General features: G+C 35.4%; 1 protein-coding gene across 1 annotated transcript; it reads left to right on the plus strand.

The window, feature by feature from the left end:
• Positions 1 to 13,212: 13,212 nt before the first annotated feature.
• Positions 13,213 to 15,594, plus strand: LOC139896851 (uncharacterized). Its single transcript, XM_071879495.1, has 3 exons — positions 13,213 to 14,596; positions 14,770 to 15,012; positions 15,186 to 15,594. The coding sequence occupies exons 1-3, from the start codon at positions 13,655 to 13,657 to the stop codon at positions 15,579 to 15,581; spliced, it is 1,581 nt and encodes a 526-aa protein (XP_071735596.1). The 5' UTR covers positions 13,213 to 13,654; the 3' UTR covers positions 15,582 to 15,594.
• Positions 15,595 to 21,400: the final 5,806 nt, after the last annotated feature.

A 21,400-nucleotide genomic window follows, 5' to 3' on the forward strand; every position in this document is an offset into this window, starting at 1 on the left:
GCATTTTATTTTTTGAAATATATGAAATAGCCCAAGAAAGAATTGCAATAAATTAGGAGATGTTTAAACCATCAAAAAAATCTAAATTTTTTGTTTTTGCCCTGTTCTCGTTTGTATTTATTTGTGAGAACATTTTCAGATGATTATTACCATATATATTTATACATATCAAATTCAGCCCGATTATGGTTTGGAATTTTGGTTTTAGGATTTTTGGGGTTATTGTCATTGTTTAGATTTAGATTTTAGAAAAGTATTTTTTTTAGGAAAAAAAATTAAAAATTCACATCACGTTATCATACATTTGATATAGGATAACCATATATGAGTTTTTTATCTTTCTAAATTTAGCCCGATTTAGAGTTCAGGGTTTAGTTCATAAACCCAAAACTCTAAATCGTTCGTAATAACGCTAAATCTAAAACTTAAATCTAAACCCTAAACTCTAATTTTTAAACACTAAACATTACTAGTTAAAGGACCCGTGAATTCACGGGTTTGTTAAAACGACAATTTAATAACTATAACTATTGAAACATTTGTTGTGCTCTTGAACCATTTAATTCCCATAGAGTATCATTCATTCGATTCACCATTCCTTCTTGCTAACTCGTCTTTATCGTTCAATAACTTGCCCAATTCATCTTCAATATTTCTACCTACAAAAGAAGAGGAAAGAGTCACCTAGAACAAAACGTAATCGTAAGTTAAAAAAATATAAAAAAGCGAAGTAGAAAACGGAATCGTAAGTTCAACCCATTTAAGGTGGCGATTTGAACCCATTAATGATGTATATCTACATAAGAACATCTATAACTAAATCATAAGTTTATCATAAGTTGAACCACCAAACCATATGCTTAAAATCACAAGTGTTTCCAATTTCTTCTTGATGCTGCCTGAACATCACATATTTGTGGAAATGTGTACTACTATGGCATGAATAACATAAGTTTGATATCAGTAAATGTATATGTACATTTTATGTTTATATATGTACATAATTTAGTCATAAAACATAAAAATAATAAGTTTAAGTTATATACATCAACTTAAAGTTTCATAAAACAACCTAAAGTGGCATACATCAAGCCTATGGTAAATCTGGAACCAATATTGACGAAGCATATAAATTATAAATATTGACTAACTTTAAATTGAATACCTCAACCTTAGGTAAATACATGAAACTGAAGTTGCACCATGCCGATAAAGTGATCTCAAGTTAAAACTTACAACATCTCAACCATTTGAAATTTCAAATTTTCTCCAGTATTATTAAGGTGTCAAAACCTACCCATTGCAAATAAAAAGTCAACCGAATATCACAAAATTAACTGTGCTTCTGTATGATTGCTCAAACTAACAGCGACATTCTGTCAATGAGTGTAGATTTAGAAAACAAAATATGTTAAAAGCATTATAGTAACACTTTATTAATCACATAGCTAACAACTAATTATACATAACCAAGCATTCCAAAATTCAGAAACCACCATTGTCTTTATCAATTGTTTTATAAACACTTTATTAATCACATAGCTAACAACTAATTATATATAGCCAAGCATTCCAAAATTCAGTAAATGTATATGTACATTCTGTCATGGAATTTGGCTGGTCAAAGTTTTAGAAACCACCATTGTCTTTATCAGTTGTTTTATAAACACTAAAACCAAAATTCATAGATAATTTAGTTTAATATAGCCAACACTTACCAAAAAGGATTAGTTTTTAGGTCATTCCAACACAAGTGATTTAAGTTTAAAGCCTGGTTCAGAACTAAAATGATGCTTACATTTTTTAAAAACCTTTCTCTTCTTGATCCATTTACGGAGTTATTGGCTTATCTTCTTCATTACCTTTAACAAAGCAAACAACATAGTCTTTCCTTTAAAGTATACATGTTCCAAATAAATAAAATACTTTAAAAATAGTCACTTAGAATAATTAAAGACTTAAGCTTCAAATATGAGTTCATCAGCTACTTGAAGTCCTAAACCAACAAATGACAAAATGAACATATAACCTTCAAAAATCAGTTCATTCAAGCATTATAGCAAACGGTTAATGTGCATAATCAAATAAGATAATATTAGTTATAAAAAATAGAGATTAACACCTTATTGTCAATACCTCTAACCAAACCATAGGTTTCAAGGTCTTATTCTTCAAACCTGCATAAATTTACATATCAACCAAATTAACAAACTAAATGACTTAAATAACTTGAAGATGTTGTAATTTTTACTAAATATTACAATTTCGTTGCTAAATGTCTATAACTAAAATAAGTTAATTGAGTAGCCAACACTATTTAGTGACTTAATTCATGATTTTTGATATAAGCATATGAATTCCACTTTTTCTGGTGATATGAACCCTAAGTTAATGATTGAAAGTTAAACTTTGACATTAAAAAATATATAAACCATATAATCAACAGATATATGAACAGAAAACTATGATGATAAATGATTACCTGAATTTGAGAATCGGAACATCATAAGAGTTGAAGGAAAAGATAGCAGCAGTGGGCAACAGCACAGTGACGATGGCAGCGGCAACTGTAACGTCCTCCCAATAGGGTCTGGAAGGAACGTCACTAATATCAAAACATACCAACATATTATAATAAACGAGAACAATACTAAATGATGAATTTAACTTTAATGAGTACGCAGCGGAAAATGAAATGTCGTTACAATGACAGGAATAACAATAACGTAATTGTTCACATGCAGAAGTAATAAATGCAATATCTCTTGATCCTATGTCTAAGTAGCATCACATAAGCAGTAAGTATAAGAGCTTGAATCAAACAGCACCTGAGACAAAACATGCTAAAGTGTTAACCAAAAAGGTTGAGTGAAGTTCATAGGTTTAACAAAAAGTTTGACCGTTGTTTTAGACCACAAGATTTAGTTTGTAAAGTTGATCTCCCGCAGGATCAAAAAGTTATGCCAATGCGTGATATTTAGACTAAACGTTCAAGTTTTCCCCATGACAAGTTGTGTCTGTCCTTGTCGGTTTAATTTTATTATTAAGTAATACAATGACTTGGTCAAATGTTTCGGGGACGTTACTCCCGATAGGCCTACCCCCAATAATTAAGCCTGCCGTAGCAATTAAAAATATCACTGTAGGGACTTAGTCGGACATAGCCGGGTATAGCATAGTTTAACAGTTTGGTACTTGTGTCTAAAGTGTAAAAAGTAAAAACAGCATGTGTCTCACCCCAAATAAAAGTAAGTAAGTTTGCTAGCAATAAAGAGGGGCTATGAATTCACCTTAGTAAGTAGAGAGAGTTATTCCTCGGAATAAAGAGTTGAACGAGTGAGTAGGAAAGTCAACCTATTGACATCTAAGAGTAGTTAAGTGTTTTGCCCATGTTTAAGTTTAAGTATGTGTTTAAGTATAGTTTGTTTTACTAAGTTTCTATTCCTAGTAAGTTACTATTTTTATAAAGTTTCCATTTTTAGAAAGTTTCTTATTTTACGAAGTTTCTATGACTAGAGAGTTTCTACTTTTATGAGTGTTTTCCATTTTAGGATACTTGCCGTATTAGATAAGCTTCCAATCACCCATTTCACTTCGAATGGCTAATTTAGATCTAGGGGCTTGAGCCATAGGACCCTTTAAATCGGAAATCCAAACCCTCTGCCTAGAATCTCGTAGAAACCATTCGTCAAGAAAGTTCGAAGATATATACATCTCTAATACATATCCCAAAATGTTTTTATGTTACAATATAAGTAGTAGGTTATAGGTTCTAGTAATAGTAATAGTGTATACATGTTATTTATTTTATTTTTAATTGCATATAATTTATAACATTATTTACATGTTTCGGTAAAAATAATAACCGAAGTAAAAAGTAAAAAGTAAAAAGTAAAAATAAAAAGTAAGAAAAGAATACTTACTAGTAGTAATTCTTCAAAGAGAGAATGAGAGAAATTTTGGTGTGAGTTTGAATGAGAAATGAGGGGTATTTATACTTGAAAAAATTAGGTAAAAAGAATAAAATAATTAAAAGAAAAAGAAATATTTTAATTTTTAATGGGATTTTAAAATTTAAAAGTATTAAATGTTAGGTCATGGGATAATGCACAAAATAAAATAATAAAAGTAGTTTTTCCATTATAATTTTTAATTAAAAAGTAATTTATTTATTTATTTATTTTTAATTCATTTATTTTAAGGATTTTTTTTATATATAAATAAACAAATTGATTTAGTGCTTTTCCAAGAGTATTTGTCAATAATATATTTTTTTTATATAAATACAAATTTTGCATAAAAATAATAAATAATTCGGTATTTTGTATTTTTAATAATAATTATGATTTTAATTATTAAACTATAGTTTTAGTAAGTTTGTAAATATTATTACATTTATATATAATTGGATTTATTATATAGTTAAATATATAATACATTAACTAAATAATAAAAGTGATACAAAGTTTATATACTTAGTTAAATTATGTCAAATTATATAAATTAATAATATATTATTTATTTAAGCGTACATTGTTGACTAAAAATTACTATTTGGTCAATATTTAATTGTATATAACAACCCTTAATACATATAGTCAGGCAGATAACCCTAAGGCTAATTCAGTAAATTTAGAAGTCGAAAAGTGAGGGTTGTTACAGTACCTCCCCGTTAATAAAAACTTCGTCCCGAAGTTTTAGGTAGACTTCTCGGATGCGTCAGCGGTTGAGAAGAGATGGGGATATTTATGTTTCATTTGGTCTTCACGTTCCCAGGTATACTCGGGGCCACGTCGTGAATTCCAACGGATCTTAACAATAGGTATGGTGCTTTGTTTTAAGCGTTTCGCAGATCGGTCCATGACTTCTACGGGTTCTTCTATGAAGTGCACTTTATCATCAATGCGAATGTCATCCAAAGGAATAACGAGAGTGTCATCAGCGAGACACTTTTTAAGATTCGAGACATGGAATACGTCGTGTACGCTGCTAAGTTCAGTAGGTAATTCTAATCGATAAGCAACGGGTCCGATCCTTTCAGTAATCTTGAAGGGTCCAACAAAACGCGGACTTAGTTTGCTTCGTTTACCAAAACGAATGACGCCTTTCCATGGGGATACTTTTAACATGACTTTGTCACCAACTTGGAATTCCAAATCTTTCCGACCTTTATTAGCATAGCTCTTCTGTCGGCTGCGGGTAGTTTCTATTCGTTTCTTAATCTGAACTATCTTTTCGGTTGTCTCGTGTATGATTTCAGGACCAGTTAACTGTTTGTCCTCTAATTCATCCCAGCACAGTGGGGATCTACATTTTCGTCCGTATAAGGTCTCAAAAGGTGCAGCCTTAATACTTGAGTGGTAACTATTATTGTAAGAGAATTCAACCAAAGGCAAATGTCTATCCCAGCCTTTGCCGAAGTCGATAACACAAGCGCGAAGCATATCTTCCAATGTTTGAATGGTTCGTTCACTTTGACCATCGATTTGCGGATGATAAGCAGTACTCATGTCGAGTTGAGTTCCAAGAGCAGTTTGTAAGGATTTCCAGAATCTGGAAGTGAATCTACTGTCGCAATCGGATATGATTGATATAGGAACACCATGACGAGAGACAATTTCTTTGATATACAGTTGTGACAATCTCTCCATCTTGTCGGTCTCCTTGATCGGTAAGAAATGAGCAGATTTAGTAAGACGATCTACTATGACCCATATAGTATCATTGCCACTAGAAGTCTTGGGCAATTTAGTAATAAAGTCCATAGCGATACATTCCCACTTCCACTGCGGAATATCGGGTTGTGTCAACAGACCAGAAGGCTTTTGATGTTCAGCCTTGACTTTCAAACAAGTGAGACACTTACTAACATAAGTAGCAATGTCGGCTTTCATATTAGGCCACCAGTAGAATTCCTTCACATCGTGGTACATCTTACTGGAACCCGGATGAATAGAATATCTAGTCTTATGCACTTCATCCAAGACTAGTTCACGGAGATTACCGAAGCGAGGAACCCAAATTCTGTTGCCAAAGTACCGTGTACCATTAGCTTTCACTTGGAGTTGGTTCTCGAAACCGATAGGTCCTTCACCTTCGATAAGTGTTGGTTTAATAGCTTCCAGTTGAGCTTCGCAGATTCGTGATATAAGATTTGATTTGATTTTTAGGTTTAAGGCACGAACACGTTTAACATCGTCTTTTCGACTAAGGGCATCAGCAACTACGTTTGCCTTGCCAGGATGATATTCCATCTTACAGTCATAATCGTTCAATAACTCGAGCCATCGGCTTTGCCTCATATTCAGCTGTTTTTTTATCAAAGATGTGTCGAAGACTTTTATGGTCAGTGTACACCATAAACTGGGTACCATACAGATAATGTCTCCATATCTTTAATGCAAATACCACGGCACCTAACTCAAGGTCGTGTGTGGTATAGTTCTCCTCGTGTTTCTTCAACTGTCTAGATGCGTAGGCAATAACCTTTTCACGTTGCATTAAAACACAACCAAAGCCTTGCTTTGAGGCATCGCAGTAAACAACAAAATCGTCAGTACCTTCAGGTAAAGATAGAACCGGGGCTGTGGTCAACTTCCCTTTCAGAATCTTGAAAGCAGATTCCTATTCTTCCGACCACTCAAACTTCTTTCCTTTTTGAGTTAGCTTCGTAAGAGGTTTGGCAAGAAGGGAAAAATCCTTTATGAATCTCCGATAATAACCGGCAAGTCCCAAAAATTGACGAATATGCTTCGCAGTCTTTGGTATCTCCCAGTTCTGGATAGCGGTAATCTTAGCTGGATCGACATGTATTCCATTACTATCAACAACGTGTCCGAGGAATTGTACGGTTTTGAGCCAAAACTCGCACTTAGAAAACTTAGCGTAGAGTTGTTCCTTTCCTAAGAGTTCAAGAATCACGCGCAGATGTTGCTCATGTTCCTTCTCACTCTTGGAGTAGATCAAAATGTCATCAATGAAAACAATGACGAATTTATCGAGATAAGGTTTGCAGACACGGTTCATGAGATCCATGAAAATGGCAGGAGCATTGGTCAAACCAAAAGGCATGACACAGAATTCATAGTGCCCATAACGAGTGCGAAAAGCAGTCTTAGGAATATCAGATTCCTTGACTCTAAGTTGGTGATATCCGGACCTCAAATCTATCTTTGAATAAACAATTGACCCTTGAAGTTGGTCGAATAGATCATCAATACGTGGCAACGAATAACGGTTCTTGATAGTAAGCTTGTTAAGTTCGCGGTAATCAATGCACATCCTTAACGTACCATCCTTCTTTTTAACAAATAGAATAGGAGCTCCCCATGGGGACGAGCTTGGACGAATGAAACCTTTATCCAATAGTTCTTGGAGCTGGTTGGAAAGTTCCTTCATTTCGGAAGGTGCTAAATGGTATGACGCTTTAGCAATAGGAGCAGCATCGGGAGCTAAATCAATTTGAAATTCAACTTGTCGAGGAGGTGGAAGACCAGGAAGATCTTCGGGAAACACATCGGGAAAGTCTTTAACCACTGGTACATCTTCAATACACTTCTCTTTCGATTCGATCATCTTAACGTGGGCTAGAATAGCTGGATAACCTTTCATAAGGTGTTTGCGGGTTTTAATACAGGAGATAATATTGAGATTGGAACCAATCTTTTCACCTTGGATGATAAGAGTCTCTCCATTTCCCAATGGAACAAGAATGGTTTTATCGTAACACATGATGGCAGCTCTCAATGGACGTAACCAGTCCATTCCAACTATGATGTCAAAACTTCCGAGCTCGACCGGCAAAAGGTCTATCTTAAATTCTTTATCGGCTAAGATTAGGTTGCAGTTTTTATAGATTTTATCGACTTGCATGACCTTTCCATTGGCTACTTCTACTAATCTTTTAGTTTCTAAGGGTTGAGGCTTTTCAGCAAATAGGGTACAAAAATCACTAGACACGTAACTTCTGTCGGCACCAGTATCGAATAAAATAGTTGCATAGAAATTATTGACAAGATACGTACCCGTGATAACTTCATCTTCATCTCGGGCTTCAGCAGCAGTAATAACAAACGCACGAACCTTCGCAGTAGTAGCATTAGCTCCAGTAGCAGGATTATCTTTCTTCTTAGGACAATTCGGACTAATGTGTCCCTTCTCTCTACAAGTATAGCATGTAGGAGGAGCTTTGGCCGGAACAATAGCCTTATCCTTCGGAGGAGTCTTACACGTCTTAGCAACGTGTCCCACTTTCTTACACAACGCACAAACTGCAGTACACTTCCCCGGGTGATGCCTCTCACAACGAATACAGAAAGGATAAGTACCCTTATAATTTGACCTTGTACCATCCGCAGGCTTCTTATTATCATTCTGAGCCGAACCTTGAGATGGCTCAAACTTCCTCTTACCATCATTACTCTTGGTTTCAACTTGCTTATTGGTCGACGCCCTTCTTCTCTTGGCCAACATGAGATTTTGTGCCATGAGAATCATAGCATCCAAAGTAACCTTCTCAGTAGCAATAACATTCCCTTGAACATCCTCGGGAAGACCTTCAATATACCTCTCAATTCTTCTAGCTTCAGTAGGAAACATTTCAGGACATAGAGTAGAAAGCTCCAGATAACGATTGGTATAGTTCTCAATGTCAGTACCCTTGACCTTGAGTTCCTAGAACTCAGCTTCAAGTTTCTGAACTTGACTTCGAGGACAGAATTTGTTGACCATCATGCTTTTGAGTTCATCCCATGGAATTGCATTAGCATTATCAATTCCTACGAACTTGGCATGAGCAGTCCACCAAGTTAAAGCATTGCCACCCAATGAGCTAGTGGCATACTTTACTCGATCGTTATCACCACAGTTGCAAATACGAAAAATAGATTCTATCTTCTCGAACCAACGGACTAGTTCGACAGCTTCTTCAGTCCCCTTAAATGCAGGAGGATGACAGTTTGAAAAATCCTTGTAGGAACAAGGTTTCGGTTGAGTATTAGCATGATTAGCTTGGGCGTTGCCTTGGACGGCAGCGAGTAACTGTTGGAATTGTTCAGTAGTTAACACAACGTTGTTAACGGTAGGTGCAGCTGAACGAACCATGATGTCATTACATAAAAGTGAACATATGTTTGATAAGTTTAACAAGTTATAAGTTTGAGCAATCACAAGTATGAATAAAATAAAGTATTGATATCGCATGATATTAATAAAACACTTTATATTATTAGAACGAGGCATTAAATAAGCCTTTATTACACGATTCGGAAATAGAAATAGTTTAAGGCATAACCTTTACATAGACAAGGAATTGGAAAAATAATCTAGGAAATATTAAGATTGAAGTAATCTTCAAATTTCTTCTTCTCATCCTCCACCTTCTTCATAAACTCATCAACTTTCTCATTCCTCGCCTTTTGTTTCTCATGCAGGAACTCGAGATTATCATAAAGGTTAGAAACTTCATTGTTGATTACATGGTACTTGTGGTCCCTTATAGAAAGTTGATTATTCACGAGGTTTTCCTCCATCTTCAATCTAAGGTCAACATCTTCTTTTAGGTAGGAGAGAGATTGCTTCCCCCATCGGGTATTTCTATCACCTTCATACTTCACCAACTTTATCTCTTTCTTTAGTTCAACATTTTCCTCCATGAGCTTCTTGATCGCTAGGTCTTTTTCCTTCATTTGAAAATCGATCCTTGCAATATGGCGAATTAGGTCATCGGTAGTTTTTCGCAGATTCATGAGCTCGTACTTGGCATCAACTTCATCGTAGAAAGGAGATCGGGATCTTTTCTTTGACGGCCCAGTTTCTTCAAGATATTTCCTCTTGTCTTTATTCCTCGGGGTTGGATAGTATTCAGGAGACCCATGTAACTTTAGAGTAGTATTTGGGCTATAATTTGGTGAGGGAGGACCACCAAAGCCATAAGGTGGACTTTGGACTGGTCTTTCTGTGGAAGACCTTTCAGTATCTTTTTCGGTTGGCTTGAAAAGATTCATTTTGGTCGTTTGATGATAATTAGACATCCTAACATTAGGAAGGATATTTTGATTAGTTTTAGGATAGGATTGTAAGGCATATGTTTTAAGATTACAAGGCAATCCTAAGTGCTTTAAAGTCTAAGGCAGGAAAGGTTATAGTTTCCTAGATTGCTAAGGCACCCTAGCTAACAAGTAAGGCACACATAAAAATGCAATCCTGGTTCTCTATAACAGCCTGGTTATGCTCTGATATCAATCTGTAACGTCCTCCCAATAGGGTCTGGAAGGAACGTCACTAATATCAAAACATACCAACATATTATAATAAACGAGAACAATACTAAATGATGAATTTAACTTTAATGAGTACGCAGCGGAAAATGAAATGTCGTTACATTGACAGGAATAACAATAACGTAATTGTTCACATGCAGAAGTAATAAATGCAATATCTCTTGATCCTATGTCCAAGTAGCATCACATAAGCAGTAAGTATAAGAGCTTGAATCAAACAGCACCTGAGACAAAACATGCTAAAGTGTCAACCAAAAAGGTTGAGTGAAGTTCATAGGTTTAACAAAAAGTTTGACCGTTGTTTTAGACCACAAGATTTAGTTTGTAAAGTTGATCTCCCACAGGATCAAAAAGTTATGCCAATGCGTGATATTTAGACTAAACGTTCAAGTTTTCCCCATGACAAGTTGTGTCTGTCCTTGTCGGTTTAATTTTATTATTAAGTAATACAATGACTTGTTCAAATGTATCGGGGACGTTACTCCCGATAGGACTACCCCCAATAATTAAGCCTGCCGTAGCAATTAAAAATATCACTGTAGGGACTTAGTCGGACATAGTCAGGTATAGCATAGTTTAACAGTTTGGTACTTGTGTCTAAAGTGTAAAAAGTAAAAACAGCATGTGTCTCACCCCAAGTAAAAGTAAGTAAGTTTGCTAGCAATAAAGAGGGGCTATGAATTCACATTAGTAAGTAGAGAGAGAGTTATTCCTCGGAATAAAGAGTTGAACGAGTGAGCAGGAAAGTCAACCTATTGACATTTAAGAGTAGTTAAGTGTTTTGCCCATGTTTAAGTTTAAGTATGTGTTTAAGTATAGTTTGTTTTACTAAGTTTCTATTCCTAGTAAGTTACTATTTTTATAAAGTTTCCATTTTTAGAAAGTTTCTTATTTTACGAAGTTTCTATGACTAGAGAGTTTCTACTTTTATGAGTGTTTTCCATTTTAGGATACTTGCCGTATTAGATAAGCTTCCAATCACCCATTTCCCTTCGAATGGCTAATTTAGATCTAGGGGCTTGAGCCATAGGACCCTTTAAATCGGAAATCCAAACCCTCTGCCTAGAATCTCGTAGAAACCATTCGTCAAGAAAGTTCGAAGATCTATACGTCTCTAATACATATCCCAAAATGTTTTTATGTTACAATATAAGTAGTAGGTTATAGGTTCTAGTAATAGTAATAGTGTATACATGTTATTTATTTTATTTTTAATTGCATATAATTTATAACATTATTTACATGTTTCGGTAAAAATAATAACCGAAATAAAAAGTAAAAAGTAAAAAGTAAAAATAAAAAGTAAGAAAAGAATACTTAATAGTAGTAATTCTTCAAAGAGAGAATGAGAGAAATTTTGGTGTGAGTTTGAATGAGAAATGAGGGGTATTTATACTTGAAAAAATTAGGTAAAAAGAATAAAATAATTAAAAGAAAAAGAAATATTTTAATTTTTAATGGGATTTTAAAATTTAAAAGTATTAAATGTTAGGTCATGGGATAATGCACAAAATAAAATAATAAAAGTAGTTTTTCCATTATAATTTTTAATTAAAAAGTAATTTATTTATTTATTTATTTATTTATTTTTTTAATTCATTTATTTTAAGGATTTTTTTATATATAAATAAACAAATTGATTTAGTGCTTTTTCAAGAGTATTTGTCAATAATATATTTTTTTTATATAAATACAAATTTTGCATAAAAATAATAAATAATTCGGTATTTTGTATTTTTAATAATGATTATGATTTTAATTATTAAACTATAGTTTTAGTAAGTTTGTAAATATTATTACATTTATATATAATTGCATTTATTATATAGTTAAATATATAATACATTAATTAAATAATAAAAGTGATACAAAGTTTATATACTTAGTTAAATTATGTCAAATTATATATATTAATAATATATTATTTATTTAAGCGTACATTGTTGACTAAAAATTACTATTTGGTCAATATTTAATTGTATATAACAACCCTTAATACATATAGTCAGGCAGATAACCCTAAGGTTAATTCAGTAAATTTAGAAGTCGAAAAGTGAGGGTTGTTACAGCAACAGTGGTGGTAAGTGTCGCAGTTTACCTGATTACGCATCTACGATGATGATCGATGAAGGATGAAGATGGTCGTGGTTGACTGGTTGTTGAAGGATGAAGATGGTTGTGGTGAATTTTTGAAAGGATTTTGAAAGGATGAAGTGTATTGGTGAATAAAAGGATTTTGAAAAATGTCAGACTTTCTTGAAAATAATGAAGCGTGCTCTGTATGATAATTACTCCGTATAAGTTTTTTAGCTGATTTTTTCAAAAAATTTATCTCTTTCTCTAGTTACTAAATAATATAATATAATAATACAAATAATATTTAATCAAAAATTAATTAGAATTATTACATCATCAACATGGCCTTAAATTTTTTTTTTTTTTTTATTTTTTTTATTTTTTTTATAGAAGGAAAAAACTTGTTTTATGACGTCATGTAGTTAGAGTTTTATAAGATTAGAATAGAAGATTTTTCACCAATCCATAGTCATTTTTCCATTATTTTTGGTTACTATACATAAGTATATGATAACTTGCTTCGAAAGAAAAGTTTTTTTTTAATATTCTTTTTTAATCTATAAAAAGTTTTACGGAGTTTACTAGTTTAGGACGATTTTTTTTACCCGGGTCAGGGCCGGGATTTGCTAAAACCTGCCTGATTTCATCCCTAATTTACCTTTTAAACTCTCGCAAGTCACGATACAAATACAAATTGATCCCAACGCTTTGTTTTATGTTTATGTTTATGTTTATGTTTATGTTTATGTTTATGTTTACGCTCGAATAAGTTAATCACCGGTGATAAATCGTTGCTGAAGTATAAGCACAAGCTAACAGAGTCGATTAATTTGCCATCTTTGCCTTACAGGTTAGGGTTTCTATTCAAGTTGTTTTAATTCTGTCTAGGTTTTCGATTTTGAGGTTCTGTTAAGGTTTTCGATTATGGGTCGTCTTACCGTTTCACTTTGTTGTACATAACAAAGAGCCTGAACTGTTACGACAACTATTTATTTATGAATTTGCAGCTTAATTTCGATTATTAGTTGAATTTCTAAGGAATCCCTAAATCAATTCGATAACTATTTTTATTTTTATTTTAACTCTTTCGAATATAGTTGGATAAAAAAAGCTTGAAAATAGCTAAATTATATGCTAAATTATATGTTCTTACTTTTTAGGTAAGTTGGGGGAGTGAATGGGAATCTACTCTACGTGTGAACAAAAAAGGAAAATGAAGGAAGATGGAGGAGTTGATAGACTGAGCAGCTTACCTGAAGGTCTGGTTCACAAAATCCTATCTTTTATTGGGACGAAGCATGTTGTCCAAACAAGTGCTTTGTCATCTGGATGGAGACATACATGGACTTTCAGTTCCTTATCTTGATTTTTCGAGTGATGATTTTGCTAAGTTGTCTACATTCTTTAAATTTGTTAACCATGTTCTGTCCAAGCGAAATAATGAAGTAGAAGTGTCTTGTCTGAAACTCAAATTTCGTGGAAAGTGTAGCCACTCTTTTGTAAAAAGAGTTGTCGAGTATGCAGTCTCTCACAATGTTCAACAAATGAGTGTTACATGCTTGCTCGATAGAGATATTGACTTTCCTCTTTCATTATTTAGTTCCCCATCTGTCAAACATTTCAGTCTGACAAGGGAATATTTTGGGTCCTGGAGGACGATAATATATGGACGACCTGGATCTGGTCATAGGGTTTACATTAACCCGGCATTAACTACTTGGGAATTCGCGACCTTAACAACACTGCATCTCAGTTATGTCACTTTTTGTGGTGATAATACTACTATTAGCATTGGTGGTGTTTTATCTAAGTGCGGAAACTTGAAGAGTATCACATTAAATCATTACAAAACAACAATGAGTAGTCCAAATGGAAATGGTTTAATAACCATCTCTCATCATCAGCTATCTAATCTCACTCTTGAAAGTGGAGATTCAAGTGTGGAAGTTGTGAATGTGGTTGCACCTCAACTCGAGAATCTCACTTTAATCAATTGGCCACAAGATTGCAAGCATATGGTTTCTGCACCCAACCTTAGATCCTTAGTCTGTGAAGGAGTTTATGGTTTTTTGCATCTTAATAATGATAACAATACAGACGGTTGTTTCTCTGCGTTAGAGAAGGCGGATCTTTGTTTTACCAACCCATGTGGCCGTTCAGATGCTCCTCACAGAATTGTGGGTTTGTTTGAACAACTTCGCAGTGTCAAATCTCTTACACTTAACTTGGAAGTTGTTGAGGTATTTGGAAGTAGTTTTATTTTCATATTAAGTGGATCTAGTTTTATGTGATTTGACATCTCATATAATTGCAATTTCGTATTTAGTGTAATGTAAATGTAATTTAGTAGTGGTATACAATGTATAATACAAGCTAATTATAATAAACTTCCTTTTTTTATAATATTATGTAGTTTTTGGCGTCATCCCCGGAACTGATATCAGAGCACCCTTCTCCATTTCCGAACTTAAAGAATCTGTCAATCTGTCCAAAAAGAGTTTCTGAGCCGGAAAGTGATTCGAAAAGTGATTTTGTGTTTGAAAGTTGTATTGAGTTGGAGGAGCAAGTAGTACCTCCTATATCCACCTCCACCGTAGTCAATAACTACTTTCTAAAAGGTTGTCCAGGGGCCAACTTTACAATGGTACTACGCGAGGTATACGCGAAACACTATATTTGTGTATATGCTATGCTATGGATCATGATACTTATATATTTCCTATTATTACGGTTTTGTATCATGAAGTTAAACTATATCCACTATATATATGTATATGCTATATTTGTTTCTTCTTATATTATAATATTATAATACGTGTTGTTATGCAGGAGATAGCACCGAAGCTTATGGACAAATTGCAGGTGCTTCTTGAGAAACAGAAAGCTATGATTGAGGCTGAAAATAATCAAAAGAATGAACTGATTCTGGGGGGGAAGAATAATTGGAAATTTCTAGATGCAGAGTGTGAGCAAGAGTGTCTCATTATTTCAGAGTTGAAGCAGGTTAAAAGATTGTTGACAAGGCTGCCTGCTTCTAAAAGAGCTACTTTTCAACCACGTTTTGCTAAATTATGTGCAGACACTAATTTCGTCAGGAGTAAATTAAAAGATTATATAAAAAACCGTAGTGATGAATTTGATCGCCAATATAGGGCCCGCCTTCAGCAAATGTATGCTAGTGTATTTCCAGCAGCCGTAGTGAACAACTCTAGTTGCACAACTTGAGGTTTTTTTGTTTTTTGTTTTTTTGTTGTTGTTGGACCTGATCAAGGATATGTTTATTAATATTAGTTTTTTATTATTAACATTAGTATTTTTATTATCTTTATTATTGTTTAAATTAAACGAGTTCCATGGTAGTTCAAATTCCATTGAAATAAAGGCGGATGATATTCCCGAGTTGTTGAGCAACCACAACTTTGTATTTAGCTATAATAGAGATCGTTTTCACGTGGTCAATTGGTTGAAGATGAAAGAAAGATTGTTGAAGTTCATGATGGAGTACGTAGGTAATAAAATCGACGATAATTCGACTAGTGGTGATGCTTAAGATGTAAAATTGATACGTTATATTCAAATTAGGGTCACGTGCCACTCACGTGTTCTCTGCAAATAAGAACACACGTGCATTGCACGTGATTTCTTCTCCCTCGTCAGCTTAATTCAAACGGTGAGTTTGTTAATTCGTTACTGGAATCCAAAATTAGTTAGCTATACATATAAATACTAGTGTAACGACCTAGTCTGTTAGTTTTTCGGTTATCAATTTCCATTTCCTTCTTGTAATTGTAACAAACTCAATTTCAATGAATATTCGATTTCGATTAAACTCCATTGTTCTTTCTTAATTCATAGAACTTTCAGGTTTAATTCGATAGTTAACTCCGATCATAAGATAATTGATCCAGGTTAACATATCAAAATTCAACTAATTTTGACGTTAAACAAAAATTCGGTGGCAGGTTTAGTCATAAGATACATCCTTCTGGTTCATTTGGAGAAAGCCCCAAGCACCGTCACCGTATTACTTTGGTGCCGGGCTTTCACTTAAAGACGTATCAGTTGGTCACTCTATTGGAAGGTAACGATTCTGCATTTTCGTTGGACTTTTTTTTTGTATGTGGTATGATTTGTGTAGTTAGAATGTTTTGATGGTACTTTGTAACTTTTTTTTTGTCATGAATAATATGTGAATTTATTATCTGAATTTAGCATGTTGTTTTTTCTTCGGATGAACTGTAGGATTGTTGAAGATGAGGGAGAGGTTTTTATCAAAAAAAAAAAAAAAAAAAAAAAAAAAAAAAAAACATTATGAGCCCGGTAAAATTGTATGCTCGGTGAGAGAGAATATCCCCCTAAAGTCTAATGTCTATTCTGGATCGTCATCCGGTAAGATTTCCTTAACTCGTTTAGTAGTTTATTGCATCTTTTTTTGTAAGTTCGACTTATCTAGCGTTAGTCATCTTGAAATTTATTTGATTTGATGTTCTTTTCTTATGCTTCTTATTAAGAGTTCCTGTGGAAAAAAAAAAATAGTTTTCTGTACAAGTCAGGTTAGGCCGGATTGACCTGATATACTTTTTTGTTAAAATTTACCAAAATTTCTTATAAGTAATTAAGTTTGTTGCATATCCTCTATGAAGCATATATTATTTAATGGGTTCTATGTACTATGCATTTACTTTAGGTGACTTTAAATTAACTGGATGGAGGTCCGGAGTAGCCCACTCCGTTGGGCCAGATAATCGGAATGAAAAACCGTTAAAAAAAAACACTAAAAGACAAAATAGGTGATGTCGTGATAACATCACCCGAGTACTATTCATTGGTGTTGGCTAATATACTTATTATAAATATAAATATAAATATAGATTTTACTCATATCCTATTTGGTTATTTTTTCATTATTTAATATCCGTTTGACCCATTACAGTTAGACATAACCCAAACTAACCCATTTTATAAGTTAATTGGTTGAAATTGCCACCTTTATTTCTCATAAGTACAAGGATACAAATCCTCACAATTGTGGGATTGGGTGTTGTTATTGTAGAAGAATACAAATCTTTTATGCTAGAAATTGTGAACGTTTGATAGTCCATTTCTTACACTTGATCTTAGATGCAATTATTAGCTATGACAAATATTACCTATTTGTTTGATTGTGAACATAACTTTATTATTGTACATACAATCGTGTGTCTTAAGTTTATCTTGCTCGTCTGGCCGGCTGTTGGCGTATAGCTACATGCACAAAATAAGTAATTGTTGAGCTGCTTACGTGTAATCTTATTGTATCGTTAGGATCGTTATTATTTCATAAATACGATTTGTTTAACATCTTCTGCTAAGAACATGGTTTGAAGTTCCTCGATTAGAAAATTGACTTACTTAAGTGTCACTGTGTTAATTAATTTCTGCAATTTTTACTAACCAGATCGAATCAGCCCTTCCAACCTTAGCTAAGCCAATCACGTCGTTGGATGCCATTGAAGATGCTGTAGTCGGGACTTTGAAGCAGTTTTCAAGATGGTAAAAACTCAAACACCTACCACTACCATTCCGTGGGACCACCTCAACGAACATCTTCCCAACCAGATTCGACTAATGATCAAGCCAAAATTGACCTGAATGCAAAGATGTGAAGTGACTAACCTTCGGAAGGGGTTCCTCCGGTTAACGTGATGGATATGAAGGGTGTTGTGGTGGTTGACTTTTGCCGAGCCTCCAAGGTGAGTCTAAAAGAGTGATCAGAGGTGGTAAGTATTTGTTGATTGTCCTCCTTGAATGTGTGATTATGAGTAGTATTTATAGGCATAAGATGACGGTTACCAAGAATAACCACCATTAGCCCACTAACCTACGATTACCACTCCTGGAATCCTCTAATCATGCCCACTACCTCCACATTCTCCTAATTTGTCGGACGGGCGATCAGCCGAGCACACCAAGTCAAATGTTTAACGGTACGCTACGGGTGGCGTAGCGTGGAAATAATCGTGGCTTGAGATACAGATGACTTAGTAGTAATCTAGCCAGGAGCTGAAGCCAAGTGTCCAGCTAGGAGATACGTCATGCGTTGCACGTGACGTCCATGGCGGGACGTACGTCATTAAGTCCCCCCAGTTTGGTTGGAATCGAATTACCTTTGATTGTAACCAAACTAAATTAAATAAAATACTATAAAAAGCGATCATTACTGACACGCCGTAATCGTCAAATCATGTCCCCCCTAGGTTTAACTAGGGGATGATGTCAGCAATTATTACTTTTTAAAGCTGTAAAAATGAAACGCCGCGAATCCAACAGCCGTGGTTCGATCTCTCCAGGACACGTGCCCGAGCAGGATTAAGGCCCATTAACTGGGCCCACGGTAAGCTTGCTCTACAAATACGGCGTTTTTACCTCCTCATTTTTACACCTTTCTCTCCGCCTCCTAATTATTAAATAATTTCTCATCTGCTTTCTTGACATACGTGCCGTTTTCAATTACAAGGTAAAACCAGAAATTTCTAAGGCTAACGTTGCCACCGAAAATACAACCGTTACGACAGAACAGATGGAGAAATTCATAGAGGAATATCCGGTACTTCGAGACGTACCAACGATGGTAGCGATACCCGGGCAGCGTGTCGACGAGCCGCCACAGGGGTACTTTACCTTATATTGGAAGGCGGTTGCGTTGGGTAACCTATGCTTCCCGTTGAGCCTGTTTGTGGCAGCTGTGTTAGACTATTACCATATCAGCGTCTCGCAGTTACATCCTCACGCCTGGCAGAGTGTTACTATTTTCGAGATGTTCTTTAGGGCACAGAATAGACCGGCGAGTCTGAACGTTTTCTGAGCAACGTTCAAGCTTACCGCTTCCGGGAAGGGGTGGTACACTTTCGAGAAAAAGTGTAACTTCACCACCAAGAAGTCTCCGTCCCTCCACGATTGGAGGGGAATGTTCTTCTTTGCTGGGACCGATCTGTTGGGCGAAGAGCGTGCCCACCTCGCACAATGGCATTCGACACGTACACCTGACATCTCCAAGACTCCAGACCTTAACCAAGGGGAGCAAGAGCTGTTTAACTTGTGTAAGGACGCCACGCTTGAGATGCGTCCTTATGGTGAGGTGATGCTGAAACTTTGCAATGTTCAGCATTATTGGCCTTGGAACGACAGAGTGCCATTGATCCTATGCGACGGAAGGGGTATGCTCTTCGTGCCGTAACGTCTTTAAACTTGTAAGTATTCTGTTCGTGTAATTTTTCTAACTCAAATATGTTCTTTTGCAGAGATGGACTTCAACAGAGTTCTCCGCCGCCCTACTCTTGATGGCGTTTCCTTCAAGAGATTCCCGAAGGCTAATCTTCCGGAAGGCCATCCTTTGAAGGATGCAGAGGCTGCTGTCGGTTCGTCTACCAACGTTGCTAGTGACGTGGCGACAACTCAGCCTACAACCGGCTCGACTCCCGTCACAAATCCGGACCCAATATCCATTGCTATCCTCATCATTCAACCAGAAGGGCAACAACAACAACAATAGAAACGTCCCCGTTCTTCCCCAAAAGTGACCGTCCCGGCTGACGGTCACAAAAAGAAGAAAACACCGCGAGAAGTTGCAGAAAGCAACTTAAAAACTTTTGAGGAGATTCCCAGCAAAGGTGGGTATTATGAAAACCCTGATAATAATCTCGCTACGTCACCAGAATCTCAATGGGAGAAACTAATCAAGTTTGTTATTTCTCCAGGGTTACGCATGGGAGTCCCTATTGTTCATCTTCAGGATTCATTCGACGCCCATGGAAAGGTGTCGAAAAAAGATAAAATGACAGTCTCTGGTTCCGGCGGCGCGTCCGGTCAGCATTCCACCTCCTTGGAGGAACCCTATTCTCCCGGCTTCGTAAAGCAGCCAACTTTCAGCCACTTGGAGACCATGTGGAACGTGTCTCACAGCGACGCTCTATCGCAATTTGAGTATCTACAACGAATTTTCCCTCCGGTGCTCTATGATGCTGTCAGACAAATGCCCGATAGCGCCTCTCGCCGCGCCAGGATGCAGCACATTTATGAAGGGTTGGTGCTGACTCGTGACGAGCTTCAGCGGACCATTGACCTGGACCAACGCGCCCGTCGCGCGGAAGCTGAGAGTAAAAAGCTGAATGTGGAAATCGTCCAAGTCAGGGAGGAGCTAAAGCGGGCAAACAAGCCGCTGCCGACGCAGAGGGGGAAAAGCAGCGGGCCCTAAAGGAGGCCAAAGGGGCTATCAAAGAGATGACCTTACGCGCCGAAAAAGAACAAACTGCGCTAAAGGACCTGGATGAAATGTCCCGTTCATAATAATTATAAACGTTTCATATTAATTGATTTCGTTGCGAGGTTTTGACCTCTATATGAGACGTTTTTCAAAGTCTGCATTCGTTTTTAAAATAAACCATAACCTTTATTTTATCAACAAAGGTTTAAAGGACATAACCTAGGTTATCAAGTAATGATAATCTAAAATATCACGCTTACACACGACCATTACATAATGGTTTACAATAAATATTATGTTACAACAAAGAAAACTTTCGAATGCAGTTTTTAGACAATATCATACAAGCATGGACTCCAAATCTTGTCCTTAATTTAGCATGCAACAGCGGAAGCTCTTAACAATCACCTGAGAATAAACATGCTTAAAACGTCAACAAAAATGTTGGTGAGTTATAGGTTTAACCTATATAATTATCAATCATAATAATAGACAACAAGATTTTTATCTTTATAAACACATCTCATATCAGGCATTTCGCAAACTGCATAGAGATAAAAATCATTCATATGTTGAACACCTGGTAACCGACATTAACTTAATGCATAGAATATCTCCAAATAGAACCTCTCGTCTGTATAATAATCTCGAAGTACTAAAGCCATCCATAACCTGAATGGGGGTTGTTAGGCCCAATAGATCTATCTTTAGGATTCGCGTCAATTAGGGGCCATTTCCCTAATTCTTAGGTTACCAGACTTGAAGGGCGATATTCGGTTTAATAATCCAACCATAGAATGTA

Source organism: Rutidosis leptorrhynchoides, chromosome 3 (assembly GCF_046630445.1).
Source record: "Rutidosis leptorrhynchoides isolate AG116_Rl617_1_P2 chromosome 3, CSIRO_AGI_Rlap_v1, whole genome shotgun sequence".
NCBI classification, from domain to species: domain Eukaryota; kingdom Viridiplantae; phylum Streptophyta; class Magnoliopsida; order Asterales; family Asteraceae; genus Rutidosis; species Rutidosis leptorrhynchoides.

Excerpts from the sequence above, each read along its gene's own strand:
- LOC139896851 (XM_071879495.1), top strand. The coding sequence starts at position 13,655 with ATGTTGTCCAAACAAGTGCTTTGTCATCTGGATGGAGACATACATGGA. Across the intron at positions 14,597-14,769 it reads TTAACTTGGAAGTTGTTGAG|TTTTTGGCGTCATCCCCGGA; the intron begins GTATTTGGAAGT and ends AATATTATGTAG. Across the intron at positions 15,013-15,185 it reads TTACAATGGTACTACGCGAG|GAGATAGCACCGAAGCTTAT; the intron begins GTATACGCGAAA and ends GTTGTTATGCAG.